This window comes from Ctenocephalides felis, unplaced genomic scaffold, assembly GCF_003426905.1.
Source record: "Ctenocephalides felis isolate EL2017-DRISC unplaced genomic scaffold, ASM342690v1 CF-g0.4_SCAFFOLD_03573, whole genome shotgun sequence".
Lineage (NCBI taxonomy): Eukaryota > Metazoa > Arthropoda > Insecta > Siphonaptera > Pulicidae > Ctenocephalides > Ctenocephalides felis.
In genome coordinates this window covers 8,754,153-8,777,739 of record NW_020539727.1, presented here as the reverse complement: position 1 = coordinate 8,777,739, position 23,587 = coordinate 8,754,153, and the positions used below count along the sequence as shown (strand labels likewise).

Genomic DNA, 23,587 nt, shown 5'->3' with positions numbered 1-23,587 from the left:
GTAATTGGGATTGGGTAAGGGTAAATTATAAGCTCTTAAAAACAACAAATGTATTTAAATTGCAAGACTTATTTATTAATTTTTACTGTTATAGCTTTAATTAGATGTGGAATTATTACACTTTTGTCATCGGAATTTTATTTTAATCACTTGGTAAAATGGAATAAACCTTTCATAATTTTATTGACGAATTGTCAAATTTATCCAGACCAAGGGCAGGGCCGTGAGCTGAGTTATATAAACTCCAACTCGATTCAGGGCAAAATAGTCTAAGAAATTTCTTATTTCCATTTCACAATGCAGTGCCCGAAATGAGTTATTTTCAATTGGTAATATGCTTTCAAGTGAAAAATGATATTACTAGTAGTGCAGTTTACTAATGCTTGATATCAGGTTGTCTATAGCGATGTTTAATCTCACGCTCTTGTCGATACAAGGCAGCGCGCTTAACTATTACGCCATGGAACAACTATAGTGATGATTAACAAGGAATGGGAAAGGAATTCTTCACTTTGTGATGCTCTCAGACCATAGACCTGTCTTCGGACAGACAACCATATAATATTATTATTATTATTACCTTGTGAACATTCCATTATTAGTAAGATTGTTCTTAGTTTCTCCTGCCGGTATATTATCACAATTATCATGAGCCCTGCAGCATTTATCAGTTTCTCGTTCGATCCCCAAATCTTCGTAACTCGATGCCGTGTTTCCTGGACCACACCATTTTGTACCTGAAAAATAACAATTATAGATAACAGAATTAAAATAGACATAGATAAAGAGAAAAAGCGTGCTAACAAAACTATTCTGGAAAACGCGAGTTAACTATATTCGATTGTTCCATCTTGTGGATTTGAAGTCGCTGAATCGAGACAAATGAATTTTGATGATTGGCCAAAGATAATTAAAGGTTTTAGACAATTTTTACAACTAGATAGACTACTTCGTAAATAGTAGATAACAGAATTAAAATGGACATGGATAAATTCATGGATAAAGTTATAAAAGGCATTCTAACAATACAATTCTAGAAAACGTAAGTTAAGAGAAAAATGTGGAGAAAAATGAATTTTGATAAATGGCCAAAGATAATTGAAGATTTTAGACAACTTTACAGATAGACTAAATAGACTTCTTTGTAAATAGTAGATAACAGAATTAAAATAGACATGGAAAAATAGAAAAGTCATTCCACAATTGAAGATTTTTGACAATAATTTTTGCACTATCCTAAAACGACCACAAGTAAAACTAAAGAAATACAAATAAAGAATTAATTGACTATATAATTTGGCATTGACAGTAGTTTTGAGATAAACCAGATAAACCAACCAGAAAATAAATGATGATAATAGGTAAAAAAGAAAGTGAGGGTATGCTTTTGACAACAAATCCTAATATTTTTTGGAAAAAACAAGTTCCTTCTGGTTTTATTGATTATTTTTATAAATAACCATATTTCCTAGTCCCGGGATTAAACTTTGAACTGAAGCACTGCTTTTTAGTCAACTATTTTGAAGCATGTTATTAGGAAATTTGATGGTAATCTAGTGCTGTTAGATGGCGATCTTATTTAGTTCATAATAAAAACATATTGTTATCCAATTAAAGTTAGGAATACATTTGATTATCACAAAATGACCTTCCATCACTCCAATAGATGAAACTTTGTTTTTAAATAAAGCAGATAGACCAGCCAGAGGGTAAATGATGATAATAGGAAAAAATGAGAGGAAGGATATTGGTATGATTTTGACGAAAAATCCTGATATGTTTTGGAAAAAGTAAGTCCTTTGTGATTTTTATGAGTCTTTGTGAAATAACCATATCTTCTAGTCCTGGATTAGATTTTAAACTGAAGCACTGCTTTTAGACAACAATTTTTTGAAGCATGTTATTAGCAAATTTGATGGTGATCTAGTGCTGGTTAATGGTATTTTGTTAATAGTATTTTTTTAGCCTGATCCAGAGCTAATATTGGACACATATTGTTATCCAATCGAACTTGTATTATTACCCAGCCACGTAAAAAAAGCCATAAATGTTGCGTAGCGCCGCCAAATCCGTACGTACAGGTACGTACCCTGGAAGACACACAGTAGTATCTATTTCGCGGGCAAAAACGTAACGGTTACGTCGCACACTAATATGACGTGGTTGCATTTTTGCTACGTATCTAAGACCTTCACCACTCCAATAGATGAAAAGTTGATCAAATGAGGGAGATGAAAAACGAAGCCAATTATTTAACAGAAACAGATTTGGTTATTTGAATATTTGAATTTATATCAACTATATATTACCAGGAAATGCAAATGTGAGCTGCTGTCCTTTCTGCTTGATGTAGCTATCATCATCTATTGAAATCTCATTTGGTAATTTGGACGTCCACTCTGCATATCGCAATTTTGCATCATAATTTTTAACAAGAGTTGCGATTAAAATGAAACACAATATTGCTGATGGAATCCAAAACATTTTATATAATTTGAATAGTCTTTTAATGCACTAATTTAGAAAACACCTAAACCTATAACAATAATTTTAATGTTTTAATTCATTTCCTATAGGAACAGGAACAATATAAGAACTGTGATTCTTGTTCGTATAAAATTACTGGTAAATACATTTGTTTTTACAAAATTCCATTAATTTAAATATATAATAGTGCTTTTACATAAATATATGCACTTATTGTTTATTCATTACACTTTGGCTATATGAATAAATTCATTTATTCCAAATATTTTTAAAATTATTTCTTGTTAATTTTATAATTATCGTTAATTTTAGTGGGAATCCTTTTAAAATTTATGTTTATCTTGTTTGTTTTTTTATATTTGCACGTGGTTTTTGAATAGATAATTGTAGGTATATGGATTTTTATTAGTTTAATGATTTATTAATGAAATAATTAAATAATTTCAAAGTTACAAAAATCTGGTAATTTATGAATATTTTTTGCTACCACTATGGAAAATGCATTTCTTAGAAAAATACTTAATATTTATTTTGTTTTGTACTAAAATGTTAAAGTTTTTAAAATAACTTATACGTAAATACTTGATTCTATAAAATAACAATTTTAAAATTATTCATAGATAAAACATAGTGCATGGCATCGCGCCTTAAGACCTAGAACTTTTCGTACCAAAAATTAAAATTTGCAAAAACACATTTATATTTTGGAAAACTTGAGAAAATATTAGATCGTTGAGAATTTTGAATTTGCTAAAATTTCCGTTCCGAAAATTAAAATTTTTAAAAACACATTAACAATTTGGAAAACTTTCCAAATTAACATTTTTGGAAAACTTTGAAAAAATTAGATTATAGAGAATTCAGAAATTTTCGTGTCTCAAGCAAATTGCTAGAACTTCCCGTACTAAAAATTAAAATTTTACTAGCCGCGTCGCATACTAGAGAATGAACATTGATACGGAACCCATAGAAATATAAACAAAATATGTACTAATTATTAAAATCTCTATAAAATATCTGATGACTATGTCTGATGATCAATTTTGACTGCAAAATGGCTATTTTTTATTATTTTTTATTTGATCTCCGAAACTGCATGTTCTACCTTAACAAAAATTTAATCACTTCTTTGTTTTGTCAGTACATATAATATGTGTTTTGAATCACTCGAATCGGACACGCCATTCTCTCAAAAACTGAACTATAATTTTGGTACTTTTTGCCCCATATCTTCAAAACTGCTGGGCCTGCCCTCGCCAAAAACTAATCAGCACGTCTCCTTATTAATAGGAATCGAATAATTTTTGAATTATTCAAATCGGTTAAACCATGTTCTCGAAATTGTCGACAAAAAATGTATCCGCATATACATACACACACACATACACATATCATACACACATACCCATATACACACAGGCACACATGACCTACGATCTATGGAAAGAAAAATAGCGAATGGGACTTCGATAACATTCTAGATCTTTCCCCCACGAGGCAAGGGCAAAGCGAAGGTTTTACTCGGGATTATTCCTAGACGGTATTGAGTCCGGCTTACCCAGACAAAAGACTTAGTCTGGGTTGCATAAATGCATTTGCTTCGCTATAAAAAAATACACGCGTACACACATATACATAATTTTTTTCTAAGGTATGCCAAAATGTTCAGAAACCTCTGAAACGTAAAGATATATAAAAATTTCATTTTCGATTTTGGACGAAAAATGAAACTTAAACTCAAATAAATATTATTAACTTCCCGTATGGTAGTTATAGTAAAGGGCCTAAAATCGAAAATGAAAATTTTTACAGTGCTTCACATTTTGAAAGTTTCTGAACATGAGGAATGCCAAAACCTTAGATAAAATGGATGTGTGTGTGTATGTATGTATGAATACAATTTTTCGTCCACGTTTTCGGGTGCACGCATCAACCGATTTGAATGGTTCAAAAATCATTCGATTTTTATAGATTGGGAGATGTGCTGATTAGTTTTTGGCAAAGGCAGGTCCAGCCATTTTGGAGATAAGGAGTAAAGAGTGCAGAAAATACAAATCGAGTTTTTGAGTGAGCGAAAGACCTGATTTGAATGATCTAAAAACATTAAATTTGTAATATTTGAGAGAAGAGGTGATTAGTGTTTGGCAAAGGCAGGTCCAGCGGTTTCGGAGATACAGAGCTAAATGTGCAAAGAATGGCAGTTTATGAGAGAACTAAGCATCCAATTTGAATGGTTCAAACAACTTTCTACTTGTGTTGACGAAACAATTGATTTTGGATTTTTTTTATTAAAAAAAAAAATTAATATCGCCAACGATTCTTTTTTTTTCAAGCTAAAGTTCTAAAGCTCAATTATATACTTCAAATTAATAATTTTAACTTTGCACTTTAGTTTATATAATTCTTGTAAATATTATACAAAGTCCTTCATTTTAAATTGGAATGATTAAATTTTGTTTGTTTTTCTGTAAACATATATAAGTTACAGTATTTATAATAATCTAAAACATTTAATATTTCTCGAACATTTCGTTACGGTACAGGAAGTTCTAGCAATTTGCCTGAAGGCACGTTGCCATACACCACTAGTTTTTTTTTTAAAATAAAAAAAATATTTACGATGATGTTATTTTTAATGCATGTGAATTTATCCACTATTATTTTCAAACTAATTATTCTAAAAACTACTTAAACACTGCAACAGTTCTCAAAAAAATCTATTTTATATATCATTTACCACGTGACATTGAAAATTCAAGTTAGATAATGTATCATCTTTATTTAAAATAGATTTAGGGCACACGATTTAGGAAAGTGTTACGGTTTGAAGAAAAAAATGGTTAATTTTTCGGAATTACCTATTTATCAAATAAAACATTGATTAGTGAGAATTTCATAATGGCCCGTTATCGCGTGGGTGTACGTTTAAGGAATTTTTAGTCGTTGTTTAAATGCCGACATTCGATATTAAAATCATGTTCAGTGATAAGAATATGCTGAAAACAATTTAATCCTATAGGTGTAGGAAAAATTTTGACCTAGTCTCGAGTTGGTGGACTCATTTTAAAGGACTTTTAAATCTGATTGCAAAAAATATGTACATCTTTTTATATGATAGTACTTATACATTTTAATTCTTTGTTACGTAGCCGCCACGTGCAATGCTATAAAAATAGTGTAAGATTGCCTAAGGAAATAATTAAATATTAAATTAAAAGAAAATGGTCTTTGGAGTTTATTGAATTTCTTATGAACTTCCCGTAGGGTAAGTTATTAAAAATTGATATTTTTTGCATATCTTTACGTTTTAAAGGTTTCTGAAGATTTGGTATATCTCAGAAAAAATTGTTGTATGTGTGTGTATGTGTGGATACAATTTTTCGTCCACGTTTTCAGGCGTACGGATCAAGCGATTTGAATGATTTAAAATACATTCGATTCCAATTGATAGGGAATTGTGCTGATTAGTTTCTGGAAAAGGCAGGTCCAGCGGCTTCTGAGATATGGAGCAAAAAGTGATAAAAATGTCTATTGTTCAAATCGGTTCAAATTTGGCATATTTTTTAAGCTTTACCGCTAATTAAAAGAAAAAAGCTCGACTGATGGTCGTGCAAAACCGACAAACGATAGTCCTCATCTTGTTGCATCGAATGGTTTATAAATTTTTGAAATCAGTCCATCCGTTTTTGAGAAAATGCCGACGAAGGATCAAAAATACACACCCATACTTTTTCATAACAGCTAAGGGCGCACATACAGAGACACATACTTTTTCATGAAAGATAAGAATAAAATCAACATTCTAGATCCTCCTTACCTACATGAATCTCGGTAAGGACTGAAATTGATTGGTTTTGCGAGACGATAGAACGAGCAGTTTGTTTATAATTAGCAAAAAATAAAAATTTCGTTCGCGTTTTAGCTAAAAATCCTAATTTGAATTTATGAATTCAAAAACTGTTGGAAAGATATTAGTTGGGAAAAGATTGAACACCCGTTTCTTCCTAATAAAATAATAAAAAAAAGATCTAAGCAAACATTGTATTGTATTGTGTAGTTAAATTATAAAAAATGTTGGTTAAAAGTGATTAAAATTTAGAAATGCATTCATTTGAAAGTTTCGAATAATGGACTGCGCTTTTAGATTATGCAATACAATTAATATAATTGCAGATTGATTGCTTGAGAGATATCAATCGTATTGATTATTTCTTATGAAAATGAAAATTTTATTTTTGCAATAAACAGTTAAAATTTTATCTAAATGGTTAAATTTCAAATCTTATCGATGCACCAATGGAGTCAATTATTTACTCATATCGAAGAAATTTATGCAAAATAAGGAAAAATATTAATTTCATCTAATTACATCATGTTGGTGTATCTTAATAATTAAAACTCGTATTTCAAATTATATATAAAAGTGATATCATTATAAGACGACTATAATATACTTTATCAGCCTTATAACCATGGCTAACACTTGCAAGTGTTTGGGCTCCAATTTATTTTGTTAGAACATGGTTAAGAATTACCACCCACCAAAAATTAGTTAAACATCTTGTAATATTTCTTTTTTCAAAATATTAAAGAAGTTAAATAGACCAACAGGGCGTATTAAAAGAGTAATTGTACAAGATCCTATCGAAAGAAAGATAAAACGTATGAAAAAAAAATTGAATAACGCGTGATGGGAACAAAAATAGTTTTTAAAATTAATTTTATGATCATAGATCTAGAATTCTTTTAGACTAGAATAGTCTAGTCTACGATCTTAGAATATTCTTAGAATTTTTGGAACTTGTTATAAAAAATATCAATCACTTTTAGTCATTATCATTACAATATTATTATATTACACAAATATCGATCTAGTTAAAAAAAATAGTAGAAATTGAAGAAGAAGCAGAGCAAGAATTTATAAATGACAAATGACCAATTTAAGAAAGTGTATTTAAAGAAGTTATGAGAAAAGATTGATTTTGCACAAAATCTGAAGTAAAAGGTAAGATAATAATATTTTAATTTGACAGAATTATTCTTTTCTCTAATTGAACTATGTTTGTTGCAGCTATTTTTTATAAATAACAATGCTTGTATCTAGAACTTATGCAAGTGGAATTTACAAAAAAAATCACATACTGTACTTAATATTCACTAATTTTCACTAAACTTAAAACAATTATTACTAAAGATTAAAATTAAAAATTCAGCAAAATATTATTCCACAATATAAATTGGAGGAAAAGGAAACTAGATATTATCTATGTACACATTTCAATGGAACAATTACTTGTATCATTTATCTTTGAAATGAAATCAATCAGAATAAAACATGATTTACTAAATCATGCTTTATAATGAACCATACCAAGGCCAGGATAGTTTTAAAATAATTAAAAAAAATTATTTAAAATAATATATTATATATGAAATAAGTATTACATTTATGATGTACAACATATTAATATATTAACATTTAATTGGTGGGTTATAACCGGACCGGTGTTATTTATATAAATGCTAAAATGATGATTATAAACTCAAATATGTATTCTAGTTATAAAAAATAACAACCATTTTATCGCAATGACTTCTAGTACAATTATATACTCATGACAAGTTATTTATGTGAATGGCTTGTGAGTAATTATTTAATTGCCTCCGAGAGGTTGTCCTGGACCCCACCTGTGTCCACCAAATGCCGGTGCAGCTGGTGCTTGCGGCCTTTGAATGTTCTGCGGTGCATTTCCTCCAAAACTGTAGACACCACCTCGGGTTTCTGGGAAATATTTTTTCCTGAAAACAATTATAAAAATTCAATTGGGAGATTATAGATTAACAAAATGATGAATTAAATAGATGAGTTAATGATAAATTCAAGGTCTTACAAGGCGCTAGGTGTTGTCAAAAGCTGTGCACCGCCATATTCCTCTGGATATTTGTACATGAGAAAGAAATAAAGATGTCCAACTAAAATTCCTGATAACTCCATGAAGCCACTGTAACAAAGTCAAGAATAAAAATGGATAAAAGGTAAAGATCTCTAAAACTAATTTTGTATTCTTGTATCATTTTATCACTTACCCTCCTGATAAAACTAGGTTTACACCCAACAGAACCCAAGGCAAATACATTGCAGGAAATCTTGTGCCGAACCAGAAGTTAACTATAGCCTCTCTGTTCAGTTGACACCAGACATACAAAACCGATAACACCATTGGATCCATCAACAACTGCAGGTAAAGGAAATATAATGATATTTTATTTTAACAGAATTATTTAAGAGTCTTGCTTTAATTTAATTCAGTTGGTACATAACAATTACTACCAATTTCATGCTAATTGTCTATTACAACTTACAGGCATTTCCTTAAATAATGATATGATTACGCAACATGCCCAATTGAACAACAACATGAAGAAGTAGTCGGCAGGGCGTCCTTGGAATGCACCGGTTTCTAATCTAAGCGAGTAGTTGTATAAAAAGTAACAATTTATCATGAAGTGGAACCCTGTGGCCGGGTTGAGGGGGTAATAGAAAACTGCTGTTAATGGTCTCCATATCTAAAAGGTAGATGCAATTTTTGTATGGTTTACATCAAGATCTTCTAGAAGTAAAATTGTATAATTCTCTCAAGAATTAGGATTTTGGACTTCGAAATTTACTTATTATTACCTGTAGCTCATTTATGAATTTCTCACTAAGTAGATATAAGTATTCGGGCTTTAACAAACCAAAACGTCCTAGTAAACTAAAAGCTAAAGTTAAACCTAACCAATGTCTTGTAAAAATTGGAAGGTTTTTAAACCACTGTCCTATGTCAGTCATTTTTTAACAATTATGTATTCGTACTCCTAATATTACATATATTAATCTTTATTATTTCTTTAATTTGTTTGATATCAATTATTTATTCACATTTCACTGAATATTCGATGACAAGTGTTTTACACGCGTCTAATTCTGCTTGGTGAAACTGACATTTAACACCATAGATATTCGCTATGTGTGAAGGCATAGATGGGAAACTCAAATTGACTGAAGCGCTTTTAGTGGTCATTTTGAGCACTACGGGAGGCTATTATAACCGAAATAGTGAACAAATTTGCATGAAATATTATTTTATTTCAAATTTAAATAAATTAATGTAGTCATTTTTTTAATGGCAAATTGCTGGTACTTTCCGTACTAGAATTATATATTCGAAAAATAAAAATAATCAGTCAACAAAAATGTCTGAATAAATATTATAAAAACTAGATTTTTCATTATTTGTTTCTCGTAGACAAAATATGTAAATTTGTTAGATTAGACGACGTTTTTCATATATGTTTGAATAAAATATACAAACAAAATCTAAGTAATCGGACTTGTTATTAGAATGAACATATATTATTCCAAATGCGTCAATTTTTCGTTCGCAAAATATATGCACTGAGTTAACAATTTTAAATATTCGTGTAGTATCAACTGTTCAAACATAAAAAATACAGCCGTGAGATTTGAACCCGATCAGTTTTGAATTTCTTATCTACTAACGCTATGAGCGGACGTCTGGAATCTAATCGGAATTTTTGCGCTTTTTGCTCTGTATCTTCGAAACGGCTGGACCTGCCTATACCAAAAATCAATTAGTACGTCTCCACATCAATACAAACCGAATTCTTTTTGAATAATTCAAATCGGCCGTTTTGTTCTCTCAGAACTTGCTATCTTTGGCACCTTTTGCTCCGTATTTTTGAAACGACTAGACCTGCGTTAGCCATAAACTAATCAGCATGTCTCCTTATCAATATAAATCGAATATTTTTTGTATTATTCAAATCGGTTGATCGGTGTTCTCGAAATCGTCGACGAAAATTTGTATCCGCACACACACGCATACATCCATTTTGATGAATTATCGTATGATTGTATTTGTAGTGACCTTTTCAATGGATGTAAAAAATCAGAAGAGGTGTTGACTCCAAGCTACTTTCTAACAATATTTCCTTCAATTTACAAGTTTCGAAAAAAATGTAGTTTTTTTTCTTAGTCATTGTTTCTAACTGCAATTTTATTTGATGGGTGATGGACTCAAATCATGTCCTTCGACCAAAATTTTGACCAAAAATAATTTAAAAAAATGAGTAAATTAAATTATTATTTACTTATTTTATTGAGATCATTAATATAATATTGTTTTTAAGAACTATTTTGATATTTGACATAAGTTTTAAGCAACTGAACCTTATAAATGTTTACTGCATTTCTTTTTTATTTTATCTTCGTACTTACCTGTATTTTAAGTGCCTTGAAGAAAATTTTAAAATGTCAATAACTTGTCAACTTTCACATTAGTTGTATCTTGTTTATTATTATTTATAACATTTATTTAATATCTTTTTTCTTTAACAAACATATTAAAACACCTGAAAAGCGCACACTGATTAGTTCCTCCCTTAGTTCATATTTAGTCTGGCGCTGTAGGCACGAATAGTGCAAAGAAAATTATTCCATGTTTCATATCTCTAAAAACATACTTTATGCTTCAAATGTCAAATTATGAAAATGGTTGTTAAAAAGATTGTTGATTATACTAGATTATTATTTAACGCACTATTATTGTAAATATTTACTGTGTATATGTAAGTGAGCGAAAACATTTAAAAATGTCAGAAGAAACAATTATGTCTATGAATGATCAGAAAATTAAAATGGAGCCACCAGAATATTCAGTAAAAGACATTAAACACGAAATTGAGGATGAATCATATGTTTTTGATGCTAATGTTAAATCTGAGGAGTGTTCTGAGGATGATGAAACGTGTTTAGAAAGATTTACGAATTCTGAGGTGAAGATTGAAGAAGAAGTCGAAGAGGAGTCAATCGAGACAAACATTTATGAATGTGGCATTTGTAATCAATCATTTGAAGAATCAGATCATATAAAAGAGCATATGATCGAACACAGGCCTAGACATAACAAAGAACGCCCTTTCAAATGCGGAATTTGTCATAAAGCTTTCAAACAATTAAGTCATGTCAAAACTCACATGATTGCACATTCTAAAGACCGACCCTATAAATGCGAAATGTGCAATGCGGCATTCAAACAATCAATTGTTTTGAAAAAACACATGCTGATGCACAGCGGTGAGCGCCCCCATGAATGCGCTATATGCAATAAGACATTCAGATATTTAGATCAAATGAAAAAACATATGCTCACTCACAATGAAGAGCAGCACTATGAATGCATCATATGCAATAAGACATTCACAGTAGTACGTTATTTGAAAGTTCATATGAAGATACATAGCGGAGTACGCCTCCATGAATGCACTATATGCGATAAGCCATTTACACAATTAAGTAGTATGAAAAGACACATGCTGACACATGACAGAGATCGTTGTTTTAAATGTGGTACTTGCAATAAGGAATATACCGAGTTATACACATTGAAGAAACACATGGAAAAGCACTGTGGAAAATCTGCCGTGTGAATAGAGATCTGTCGTTGCATGAGTCATTTTATTCTTATTTATTCATGGTATGCATACTGATATCAAACTCAAGTCTTTTAAGATCATTTACTAATAAACATTATTCAAAATTGTTTTATGATGTATTTATTTTTAACTCATTTCGCACAATAGCAAAAAAGTTTTACTTCAATCGCGTGTGACCCTTACGCGCACTCTTTTTTGTTTGCCTTATTAAATTCTATGACATCTCGACATATACATTTATATATCCAACAACAACTGTTCTCGTTCAAATGTCAAAGCTTTCAATTTTCAAGCATGAATTGGTATTCACATTTATTACTCTAAACGAGAAATTGAGCACAACAATAGTTTGTGTAGCTGTGCATCATTTATATACAGATATACTTCATAATGGACATCCATGCAATTTATTTATTGATAGTATCAATAAAAATTTTCAAGATTGTTATAAGTTCATTGCGTGAACAAATATTATAGAATTTATTAATCAGCAATTACTTTATTTCTCTAATAAAGGTTCAAGTCCTAAATGCTATGTCTGAAGTGTGACTTTAATTACAATATTATTTTCAAACATAAATATTTTTAATGCTACTATAAATATATATTTTATAATTTATTATTATATAAGTATGTATAATGTTTGACATTAAAAACTGTGTGCATCGTGAGTGTTACGATATTACTATAAAACATTATTCAAAATTGTTATATGATGCATTTACTTTTAACTTAAATACTATCTCTTACTATAGCAAAAAATTTTACTTCAATCAGTAATTGACTTTGCTGGCCTTCATTGTCACAAAAATTATTCAAAACACAATTTCTCAGATAAATACAACTCAAGTTTAAATACAACTCAAAATTAAATAAATAAATTCGAATTCTTAAATGTAAATGTATATTTTATCCTTGCATACAACTAGAATTAATACATGTAAATATGTTGAGGTTCACAATGAATTTGAGGATTATGTTACTTGTAATGGTACCTGTAAATTATACTGAGGTTATTAGTTCCTGATAGTTGAGGTTATACGGTAGAGGTATATGATTATTATCTATGCAACAAAATCTAATGGTCTGTTGAAGCCTCCTTTGCGATTCATGTATTGTCGATATTTACGCTTCAGAATGACATGTACTTCTCCAGTATCGTTCCCTGGGACTTTTTTACCTTTAGTTGTGTCGAAACCACAGAAACCCATCATTTTCATCATTTCTTGTTCATCGGGAGTTTTACCTTCTAGGTCAGCTTCTGTGATTCGGGGTCTTTCACTGACTTGGACGTGGGATTTTCTGTCTCTGGGGTTACGGGATTCAGATCTGGACCTGGACCTGTGTCTTTTTCCTGGTGATTTTCTACGCCTGTCCCTGGAACGGGAACGGTCCCTGGAGCGTTCCCTTTTTCGTCTGCGGTCTTTTTCCCTGTCGTTACGATCATCCCTGTCATTATTATATTGTCTAGGATCTCGGTCTCGAATTCTGTCCCGGCGTCTGGGTGACAACGATCGTGAACGCGATTTAACCATTTATATAAATTTCTGTCAAGTCATAAAAACTAAAGCTTTATTTTCGAGCCAAAAATAAAAGAAAAGCCATTCGAAACAATATTTGAAACGATAAACAACTTCAGATTTACAATTTTGACAGTAGTGTTGCCAGGTCATGTACGCGCATTTGACAGCTGACATATGTCTATGTTCACAGCTGACATATGTCTATGACACATTTGACAGATGAACTTACAAACAAAAATAAACACGACAGAACTAAATAATCGCGCAAAACTTCTTCGCTTTAATTGTAAGCGAAATTTAATTCAATTAGCAATTTGTGCAATTTAATATTTGTTTCATAAAATGCATAAATAATACTTTACTATAATTATTATTACACCTTCGTTACCTTTAACCTTCATTGCTAAAATTTATAAAATGGTTTGTGATAAATGCGAGAAGAAACTAGGAAAGGTAATTACACCTGATCCTTGGAAATCTGGAGCAAGAAATACTGTTGAATCCGGTGGTAGAAAAGTCGGTGAAAATAAAGCTGTGACTGGTTCCAAAGCCAGGTTTAGTCCTTATACAACTACCTTCCTTACGTGCAGGTAATTATCATAATTCATATAAATTATGTTATTTATTTTACAAAATATAACATATTTTTGACCTATTTGGTCCTATTTCCATACCCCTGAAAAGTTACTGTCAAAATCAACTGAATGGAAAGCAACAAAACAATTTTTGGTATGCGAGATGTATAAGTACAAATTTTAAAACATTCTGATCAATCTTTAAGGTAGTATACCTAATTTTGATCAAAAGTTATATAGCTTAGTATTCTGCTTAATGTGAAGGTTACCTTTCTACAAAGTAGCAAATTGGCAACTAAGTGATTGTAGATGTTTGTTCAAAGACATTTTTTTCTTCGAAGTATGTAATTTCGTTTTATAATCCATTGTCCATTTAACTTTGTAGTATTTCAAGCAGCATTATTATCTCACTCTCATAAAAATTGTGGTTTTTAGTAGCAAAAAACTGAATCAACGACAACTTGTCACCATTTGTCATTCCGTTGTCAATACTCCTGTGCTGATTGATTCAATGATTGAATGATTGTTGAATTGTTTATCATTGAAGGAGTTTTATGGAAATTGAAACGAAATCAGAATCAGAAATCTTAAAACATTTTGATCAATATTTATATGATAGTACCTAATTATATTAAAATGTAACATCGTTTAGTATCCATAATACGAAGATTACGTTTCTACAAAGTATCGTTTTTGCACCTAATGTAGATATTTGTTATAAAATTAGACATTTTTTTCATCGCACTAAATAACTTCATTCTTTAACACATTGTCCATTTTGATCAATGACTTTTTCATCTTTCCAACAGCATCATTATTCCACTTTCATAAAACTTCTGGTTTTTATTAGCAAAAAACTGAATCAGTTACCGTTTCCCACCATCATAATCATTGATTTTACCATCGAAGGAGTTTTGTAGAAATCGAAACAAAAAGTAATCAGAAGATCAAGGCCATATACTGGATGCAGCAAAATGTCTCAACTAAGCTCCAATATTGATGTCAATAATGGCTTTGGTTTATCAATTCAGGGCTCTTTTCATTAACTGCGTTTTTAATTCCATTAGTTGTTTAATGTAGATATCAGCATTGATTGTTCGGTTGAGTGGTAAAAGTAAAAGTAGACAATTTCTTTGTAGCCAACCTTAATTGGACAACCAGAGTGTTTTTATCTTTGAGTGAAAAATCACCAGAAAGTATATTGCAACTCATATTTTTTTGTTATCTTAAGATGCCTTTTTATTTTTGCAGAAATAAAATAACACAATAAGACTACAACATTTGATTTAATTTCAAACTTTTAATGAACAAAACTATGCAATTGATCAAGAAACTTTTTTTTTACGGATTGATAGCTGAATTCCCTCCTGAAATGAAGTAATTGCTGATTAATAAATTCTATAATTTTCGTTCACACAGTTATCTTATAACAATTTTGTATAATTTTATTAACACTTGCAATAAATAAACTGCATTGATGTATATTATGAAGTATATCTCTATATAAATTATATATTAAGGCACGATGCCATGCACTATTAGTTTATATTCATATATTTACCCCATTATTTAAGGAACCCCTTGCTTAAATAAGAGCGTTAAGCGGGGTATTCTGTATTTCATACCTTATGATCTAATATTTTCACATCTATCAAATATGTTGCCCCTCAAAAAGAAAAAAAAATCACAACTGTATCTACTCTGTAAGTTGATTTAAATACAAGGTTCTACTTATAAAATATTCTATTGCTAATTTTAATTAAAATTAAATTCAAAATAATAATTATATCAAACTATTTTATTGACTATGTACTAGGTCTAAGATTAACGCTTTGCTGAACTCCGAAAGTTAAAATAGTAAAAAAGTATTTATTTTAGAGATAATATTTTTGTTTCAAATTCAGTTAAAATATAATGCTTGAATATAAAATTCATTTAAATCATTATTATTTCAGTTTTATTGTAAGTAATTAACATTAATATTATTCAGTTAGAATATTAAATTATAATTTTTCTCTTTCAGAATTTGCAGACAGAAAGTTCACCAAGTAGGCTCGCATTACTGCCAATCGTGTGCATATAAAAAAGGAATTTGTGCAATGTGTGGAAAAAAATTATTGGACACAAAAAATTATCGGCAATCTTCAACATAATAGTATAAGGTATCTAAAATGTATCATACTTTAAAAGAATTTGATTGCTGATGAAATAATTGTATATTATTTACATCAAATTTGTATTTTTTGTTTTGACGATCTTACGATAGAAGTGATTCTTTATTTATTGTAATAACTGTAAAATATAAGTTTATATTTGTATCATTGTAGAGGAAGCAAAGTTTCATTTTATTTCTAATATATATTTATTTCAGCTTAAAAATGTTTATATTTACATAAAAAGACAATTTATGGTACAATTTTTAGAGTATTGTTAATAACTATAAAATATTTGCCAATATTTTTAAATACACATATTATATAGTACGATAACTTTGTCCTGTGATGTCTTATATACACATATACATGGAACAAAATACAATAAAAATATAAATGATTATTTATACACAAATATAAATTTAGATGAGTAAATAATATGGCCAATATATATTTTTTGAAATTTAACTTAAATCTTCTGTTTACTGCACTAGAATAAATGATTATACATACTTTATAACAAAATATAAAATTATTAGTTATATTACGATATTACACTTGACTTTAAATTACTATTACACCATAATTTAATATTTCTGCAAATTAAAAATATCTTATTTTGTATATAATAAAATTATTTCTGGATATATACATTTGAAGACATATGGGGCAATTCTGCGGTAACAGAGCTCATAAAATAGCGTTGTCATGGCAATGGGAAAATTATGAAAATGTCCTATCTATTTGCTGGGCGATCAGGCGTATTTTACATATAAACAAACAAGGAAAAATCTCACGATAACTGCACCAACTGGAATTCTGTTATAATAACATTATTCCTTGCTTGTTTACATGTAAAATACGCGTTATTGCACGGCAAGTAAATTGACATTTTCATAATTTCCAATACCAAGAACAAGCATAAGGGAATGTTGCCATGACAAAGCCATTTTCTGAGCTCTGTTATGGCAGAATTGATCCCATAATTTGATCTTGGAAGCCCAAAATTTTTAATAAAGTTCAGAATCAACTTGACTAAAGTTTTTAAATTAAATATTAATAAAAACTATTTAATAAAAATAATCTAATGTTTAACAGACGTTGACTTAAAACTCCTATAAAAAGAATCTTGACTGACAACAATATATAAATATATGACTATAAATTACTTTCCACTCGGATTCCTAGAACTCGATTTGATTGATGTGACACTCACGGTCTGTTTTCCAGGAATTTTGGATACTTCTGTTGCTTTTGTGGAGTTAAAAACTGGAATCTTCGAAGGACTTGTATTAGTTTTCGTGGGTGAAGTTGTTGGTTTAGGGATGTTTGATTTGAATAGTTCAGCGTTTTTCTCAAAATTTGACCTCAGAAATTCAATTTGGGATAAACGTTTTTCGGTTTTCGGTTGCTCATAAGTAGATGTTGAGAATTTTATTTCAGCATTTTTTGCATACTCAAATTTTGGTTTTATATCCTCCTCTTTATCCGTTTCACTTGACTTGAGTTCGAAGATGTCTAAATCTGCGTTGGAGTTGTTGATGCTTTTGAATTCGTAAATTACTGACTTTGGTGAGTGGTTGATTATTTGCTGCTCCATTTTTTCAACTTTTTTCACTACTTCCTCCTTGTTTGGCGTGATTACTTCTATTTCAGTAATGTATGTTTTGTGATTTCCATTTACTGGAGGATCTTCCTTGGGGCTGCTGGCCATTTCTACATCATTTGTTTCCGTATTGACACAATTTGTCTCAACATTGACACCAACTGTTTTTAGTAACAAATCAGCTGTATCGTTTATTTCGTTAAAATTGATTTTGCTCAAACTGTTGGGCTCTGATTCAATACAAATAATCGACGACGGCTGACTATCCGTTGTTACAATAGTCATGATGTTTTCATTATTTTGATTTTCATGCTCAACTTTCTCATTTTCCTTTGAAATAATATTGATGCTATTCACTCCTTTCACATCGGATGTGAAAGTTGGTGAATTTGAATGCGCATTTACTTCAAATACTGGTGTGTCTTGGATATAAGTCAAACTTACTGGTTGGGAGTATTTAACTTCATCAATTTGATTCACTTGTGAGTTGTCAGTGTTGAAGTTTGATACCATAGTAAAAACTTCTGATCTTGGTCTCTCCAAGCTGTTAAATGAATGCCTGGATACTTTTATATCATCGGATACATTAGTTCCGTACATTTGCAAATTTTCATCATCAACGTTATTTTTTTGGTTCAAAACAAACGGTGGCGTATCACTGAAACGGAACTGGAATTTTGAAATATCTGGTGTGTTTGAAGTGTATACCATTTCAGTTTTTTGAACCACAATATCAGCATCACTTGGAGTGCTTGGTGGCGTACTAATTTGTGATATGTCTTCCAAGTTACCCCATTCAGTAGATTTCTTCAACCTGTTTACTTGCTGGAAGCTATTTGGAGCATCCATCACCAAATTGGTCATCAGTTTTGGTTCTTTACTATTGTGCTCCTCCAAATTTTCAGCGTAAAACTCTTGAGGACCATTTTGAGCCTTGCGTTTTTTAGGAGTTAAAACTTGCTCGTTCTGGTCAGATATGTCCAAACTTTGAGCTCTTTCCAAAGTACCATTAGTAGTAGTCATTTTTTGAGAAATGTTGTTTAAGCGTGATAAATCACCCAAAGAAGCTGTTTTACGTGTTTCATTGTCCATATCTTGATGGTGTATAGTTATGTGACTGGAGTTCAATTCAATAGTAGTTCCACTTTTGGATTCGTCTTGCATTTCTGTATCAGAATCTGATAAATCATCCTTACCGTTGATATTTATTTCGCTGTTATCAATTTGTGGTATCTCTTTTTTAGTGCTTTTAGGAGTCGAACTGTTGGATGGACGATCGCTTAAAATTATGCTATCATCACATTGATTTGCTTTCAAAATTTTAGTTTCGGGAACGTTTTCAATTAGGTCAAGGTCCAGAACCTGGTGCACAGTAGTATCATCATCATGGGTATTGTCAGTGACATCAATGCTCAAATTGGTGTTCATGGTTTCCGTTGATATATCCATATCAGTATCGGTATGATTAACGTTTTTGAATTCAAGAACGTGCTTGACTTCCATTTTTTTCTGAGCATCTGGTGGAAGTGGAGCTTTTCCTTTGGACTTCTTGACAGACTTAATAGTATTTTCGTCGTCAGATGTTTTAACGTGCACATCACCAGCTTTAATTTTATCCTTGTCTGGATCTTGGGGTTTAAAAGTACTTTGTCCGCTCATGAATTGTTCTCTCAAGTCTTTCAAGTTCATCTCTGACTCGTAAGGCTCTGGTGTGTTGCTTGTATCAGTTGAAGGATCTTTGAGATTGTCTCCGGAACTTTTGCGATTGGTTCTGGCAGCAATTGCTGCTTGCAGCATGTGCTGAGGTATTTCTTGGGGAATTCCAGCTTTGTCTCGTTTTATGCCACTTGAGTTGATACTGCCATCACGAACAAAGCCTTCTACAGTCTCTTGCACGGGCACTGTATTATTATTTATAGTAGCAGGAGGTTCCTTGTACTCCTTGTTGCGTCTTTTAACAACTGGCGCAGGCCCATTATCTTGGACCTTACCAGAATCTGTTTCAGTTTTAGCTGATTTATTAGTAGAAAATAGTTTGTCGTTAACATTTGGTGGTAGAACTCGTACACCAAATTTGAATCCTTTTTTGTTGTCGTTCTCCAAATCTTTTTGGGTTTTATCATCTTCTACGTTTTGGCGTTTGGAGACTTCTGGTTTTGTCGATACGGAACTTGCATGTGTTTGCTTCTTCTCGTTTTCCACAGCATATACTGCATTTCCATTGCGTTCCATTGTTGATTTTGAGTTGGTCATAGATTTTGGCGCAGAAGTGTCATCATAACTGTTTTCGGATCCATTCTTCTTCAGCGTTCCGACCTAAAGAGAAATAGGTATGAAAACTAATAACTGCATGCTGTCAATAGGAAAAATTGATATTTCTTTCTTACTACCTTATTTACATCGCCGCTGCTGTATGCTCGGTACAAAGGATGTTCCGGTCTTCCTCCGCTCGATCTTCCGGCACGAAGATTTCCGGGAGATTCTCCGGAGGCCTGTCTTTGTAACGGATGCTGCTGTTGGACTTCCAAAAGGACATCATAAGGGGCTGCAGCTCCTAAAATGCTGAGAGCATCCTGAAGGGCCATGTGGTCGAAATCGATACGGATGGAACGTAGTTTGTCACCTGGAAAATAGTAATGGACTCATAAAAATACAAATAAAAATTATGAGGAAATTAAATAAACTAGGTGTAAGTGGCATTTTGCATTAGGACAAGTTGCTTTTTTATAATTATTATTTTTTTTATAATTAATATTAACATTTCCTACCTGGTTGTATTTTTCCACTCTGGTGAGCAGGGCCGGATTGCCGTAAATAGTCGACGTATATTCCATCCCTGAGGCCGCCTCTTATGTCGAAACCCAAGCCTGTAAAATCACGTCCTTTCAATGGAACGACCCGAACCGGATAATCCTAGAAAAATATACATTTTAGTAAATATGAGTCTGTAATTATTAATAAATATATTTAATTATAATATAAATAATATATTTAATTATAATATAACTAAAATAAAATAAGTCCTATGATAAGTCGTATGAACTCTTGTGCTAATTTCTTAAATGAAGCGTTTTTTGTCAATTTGTCATATAAAGACAACTTTGAGAAAACGCCGAAAAAAGTCGAATTTGTCCTTACACACACACATAGTTTTTCGCTCATAGTGTCAAACGATTAAGAATGACTTGAAACGTCGAGATAAAATAAAAGTAGCGAATCATATTTTCTGGAAAAAATATAAACTTCTTCCTTCGGAAGTTAAATATAATTGATTCAATGTAATGTAAGTAATGAAGTACTTTTTTAAAATACAGTCAATTTCATAAGATATATTTATTTAAAAGAGATTCTAATAATCTGAATTTTACTTTTTTTTCCTTTCATTGTTGATAAATGAAATTAGAATTTTCCCAGAATTTTCCTAATCGGGGTCGCGACCCTTAGTTTGAGAAACCCGCTAAGTAACTTGTAAGAATTATACGCTTATAGTTAACATTATTAATAAACATTTAGTCTGTATTATTATGACTATTTTCAATAACTACATTATTGTCAATTTTTGCATATTTTCCTACCTTCTGATAATAAAATACAATTAAAACTTGATTTCATTAAGGAATGGATGCATATTTAAACAAACTCCTAAATACTTTATTTACACTATACAATTTTGTCTGTGATAAATTGTTAATATATTTACGCGAAGACTAAATTTTTAATAACAATAAATGAAATGTTTTAATATAAACATCAGTTTGACAGTTTGACAGCAGTGTGAAGTTATCAACAAGCCAAATTTGCAAATTTACCAAATCCTATCAGGACTGCCAATGTTGCAAATTCCTAACATTGGCAGACATGAAATTTGCATATTTGGCAATTTCAGGTAAATCCTTCTGAAAGGCGTCAGTATTTCGCAAGACTTGCACAAGAGCACATCGGGGTAGTGTTAAAAAGCAAATATTATCGGCTAGGACGCGTGCGGGATGTAAATTAATCGAATTTAATCCATTATTACGTGTAGTTTTGTGATAAGACATTTTGATTAAGATTGTACGGTTAAAGTACTGTTGAAAAATTGGCGGTTGAACAATTAACGAACTATATTTGCTCCGATGCAAGCGGATTGCAAAAAACCTCGTGCGGCGTGGGTTAAAATGGACACCTCGTGTGCGACGCGTGGTTGATAAATGTCTTGCTTTAATGTTAGTATTTTGTGTTCGGACAATTGCAATGACAATTTAGTGAAAAGTTCAGTGTTTTCTGAAGGAGCCCCAGGCGTTACAGACTCGTGTAAAGGTAAGGGTTATATTAATAATTATTTGTTTCGTATTTGCATGAAGCGTTTTACGTGATTCGGAAATCGCCAAACTAGATTATTAAGTTTGTAGTCAACTAAAACGATTTATTAAAATGTTTCAAATAGGTCTTTTATATGAGATAAAAATAATTTTATTATAATTGCCGATGGGCTTGCGTTTCAATCTCGCATAGTTTTCAATTATATTAAATTTGTGTATTATCAGTTAACTGATAATCAATTATCAATTAATCAATTGATTATCCAATAATATGATTTTATTAATACACCAATTTGACTATACTTCGTCTTATGTTTTATTGTCTGGGAACAAGGCAACAAGGGGGCCCCTAGCAAACCCCAAGCCCAGTGATGGCGCGTGCGGTTTAGCGCCGCCACTGGGTTTGCTCCAAAATATATAACATACTAGTAGTGTATGGCATTGTGCCTTAGGGCAAATTGCTGGAACTTCCCGCACCGTAACGAAATGCTCGAGAAATATTGAATGTTATCAAATAAATTATTAATAATATTGTAACATAGTCTAATATTTATAAGAATTATATAAACTGAATTGCAAAGTTTAAATTATTTATATGAAAGTATGTAAGTAAATTTTAAAACTTCAGCCAGAATTAAAATTAAATTCTGATTTATTTTCTAAATACAAAAAAAAAAATTTGAGAAAAATGAATCTAAATAATTTTTTTTCCAAAAGAATTTTTTTTGTCAAAACAAGTATAAATTTTTTTAATCATTCAAATCGGATGCTTTATTCTCTCAAAAGCTGCAATTTTTTGCACACTTAGCTCGGTATCTCTGAAATGGCTAGACCTGCCTTTGCCAAAATCTAATCAGCATATGAAGTAATGGGCAGAAAATCGAAAATGAAAATTTTTGCATTCCTCGACGTTCTGAAGGTTTCTGAACATTTTGGCATACCTCAGAAAAAATGGATGCCTGTGTGTGTATGTGTGAGTGATAGATACAATTTTTCGTCCACGTTTTCGGACGCACGGATCAACCGATTTGAATGGTTCAAAAAACATTTGAATCCTATTGATAGAGAGATGTGCTGATTAATTTTTGGCAAAGGCAGATCCAGACGTTTCGAAGATACGGAGCAAAGAGTGCAGAAAATAGAAATCGAGCATTCGATTTGAATGATCTAAAAGACGTTCAATTTGTAATGATTGGAAGAAAAAGTGATTAGTTTTTAGCAATGGCAGATACAGCCATTTCGAAGATAAAGAGCTAAATGTGCAAAAATTGTCAGATTTTGAAAGAACTAAGCATCTGATTTGATTTATTCAAACAACTTTCTGCTTGTTTCATCAAAATAATTGCTTTTGGAAAAAAAAAATTGTTTTAAAATTTTTTTTTAAGACATTTTTTTTGTATATCGAAAATAATACAGATTTTATTTTTAATTCTGACTATAGTAT

The 23,587-nt window shown here is 30.9% G+C and overlaps 5 protein-coding genes and 1 pseudogene across 6 annotated transcripts in view; 2 read left to right on the top strand and 4 right to left on the bottom strand.

The window, feature by feature from the left end:
- The window catches only part of LOC113389464, a 17,918-nt gene extending 15,434 nt beyond the window's left edge, over positions 1–2,484 (bottom strand). Inside the window, exons 1-2 of the mRNA XM_026626496.1 lie at positions 2,310–2,484; positions 581–737 (exon numbers count right to left, since the gene is read on the bottom strand). Of these exons, the coding sequence (XP_026482281.1) occupies positions 581–737; positions 2,310–2,484 (332 nt within the window). The remainder of the gene's footprint in view (positions 1–580; positions 738–2,309) is intronic.
- A 5,493-nt stretch (positions 2,485–7,977) lies between these two features.
- On the bottom strand, positions 7,978–9,319 carry LOC113389181 (derlin-1-like). The gene is made up of 5 exons (XM_026626235.1): positions 9,167–9,319; positions 8,851–9,054; positions 8,575–8,723; positions 8,379–8,489; positions 7,978–8,286 (listed from the first exon to the last, which is right to left on the bottom strand). The coding sequence occupies exons 1-5, from the start codon at positions 9,317–9,319 to the stop codon at positions 8,142–8,144; spliced, it is 762 nt and encodes a 253-aa protein (XP_026482020.1). The 3' UTR covers positions 7,978–8,141.
- A 1,868-nt stretch (positions 9,320–11,187) lies between these two features.
- On the top strand, positions 11,188–11,979 carry LOC113389463 (putative zinc finger protein 833). The gene has a single exon (XM_026626494.1). The coding sequence runs from the start codon at positions 11,188–11,190 to the stop codon at positions 11,977–11,979; it is 792 nt and encodes a 263-aa protein (XP_026482279.1).
- Positions 11,980–12,795: 816 nt separating this feature from the next.
- LOC113389106 lies at positions 12,796–13,618 on the bottom strand (annotated as a pseudogene).
- Positions 13,619–13,809: 191 nt separating this feature from the next.
- LOC113389105 (cysteine-rich PDZ-binding protein) lies at positions 13,810–16,409 on the top strand. The gene is made up of 2 exons (XM_026626164.1): positions 13,810–14,098; positions 16,107–16,409. The coding sequence occupies exons 1-2, from the start codon at positions 13,926–13,928 to the stop codon at positions 16,234–16,236; spliced, it is 303 nt and encodes a 100-aa protein (XP_026481949.1). The 5' UTR covers positions 13,810–13,925; the 3' UTR covers positions 16,237–16,409.
- A 915-nt stretch (positions 16,410–17,324) lies between these two features.
- LOC113389386 overlaps positions 17,325–23,587 on the bottom strand; it is a 73,321-nt gene continuing 67,058 nt past the window's right edge. The window contains exons 1-4 of one of the 2 annotated variants that reach the window (XM_026626431.1): positions 21,418–21,533; positions 20,611–20,755; positions 20,233–20,465; positions 17,327–20,158 (exon numbers count right to left, since the gene is read on the bottom strand). In XM_026626431.1, the coding sequence (XP_026482216.1) occupies positions 17,402–20,158; positions 20,233–20,427 (2,952 nt within the window). In that variant the 5' untranslated portion in view covers positions 20,428–20,465; positions 20,611–20,755; positions 21,418–21,533 and the 3' untranslated portion in view covers positions 17,327–17,401. Of the gene's footprint in view, positions 20,159–20,232; positions 20,466–20,610; positions 20,756–21,417; positions 21,534–23,587 lie in introns of those variants that run through there. The other variant, XM_026626430.1, reaches the window with a different exon arrangement.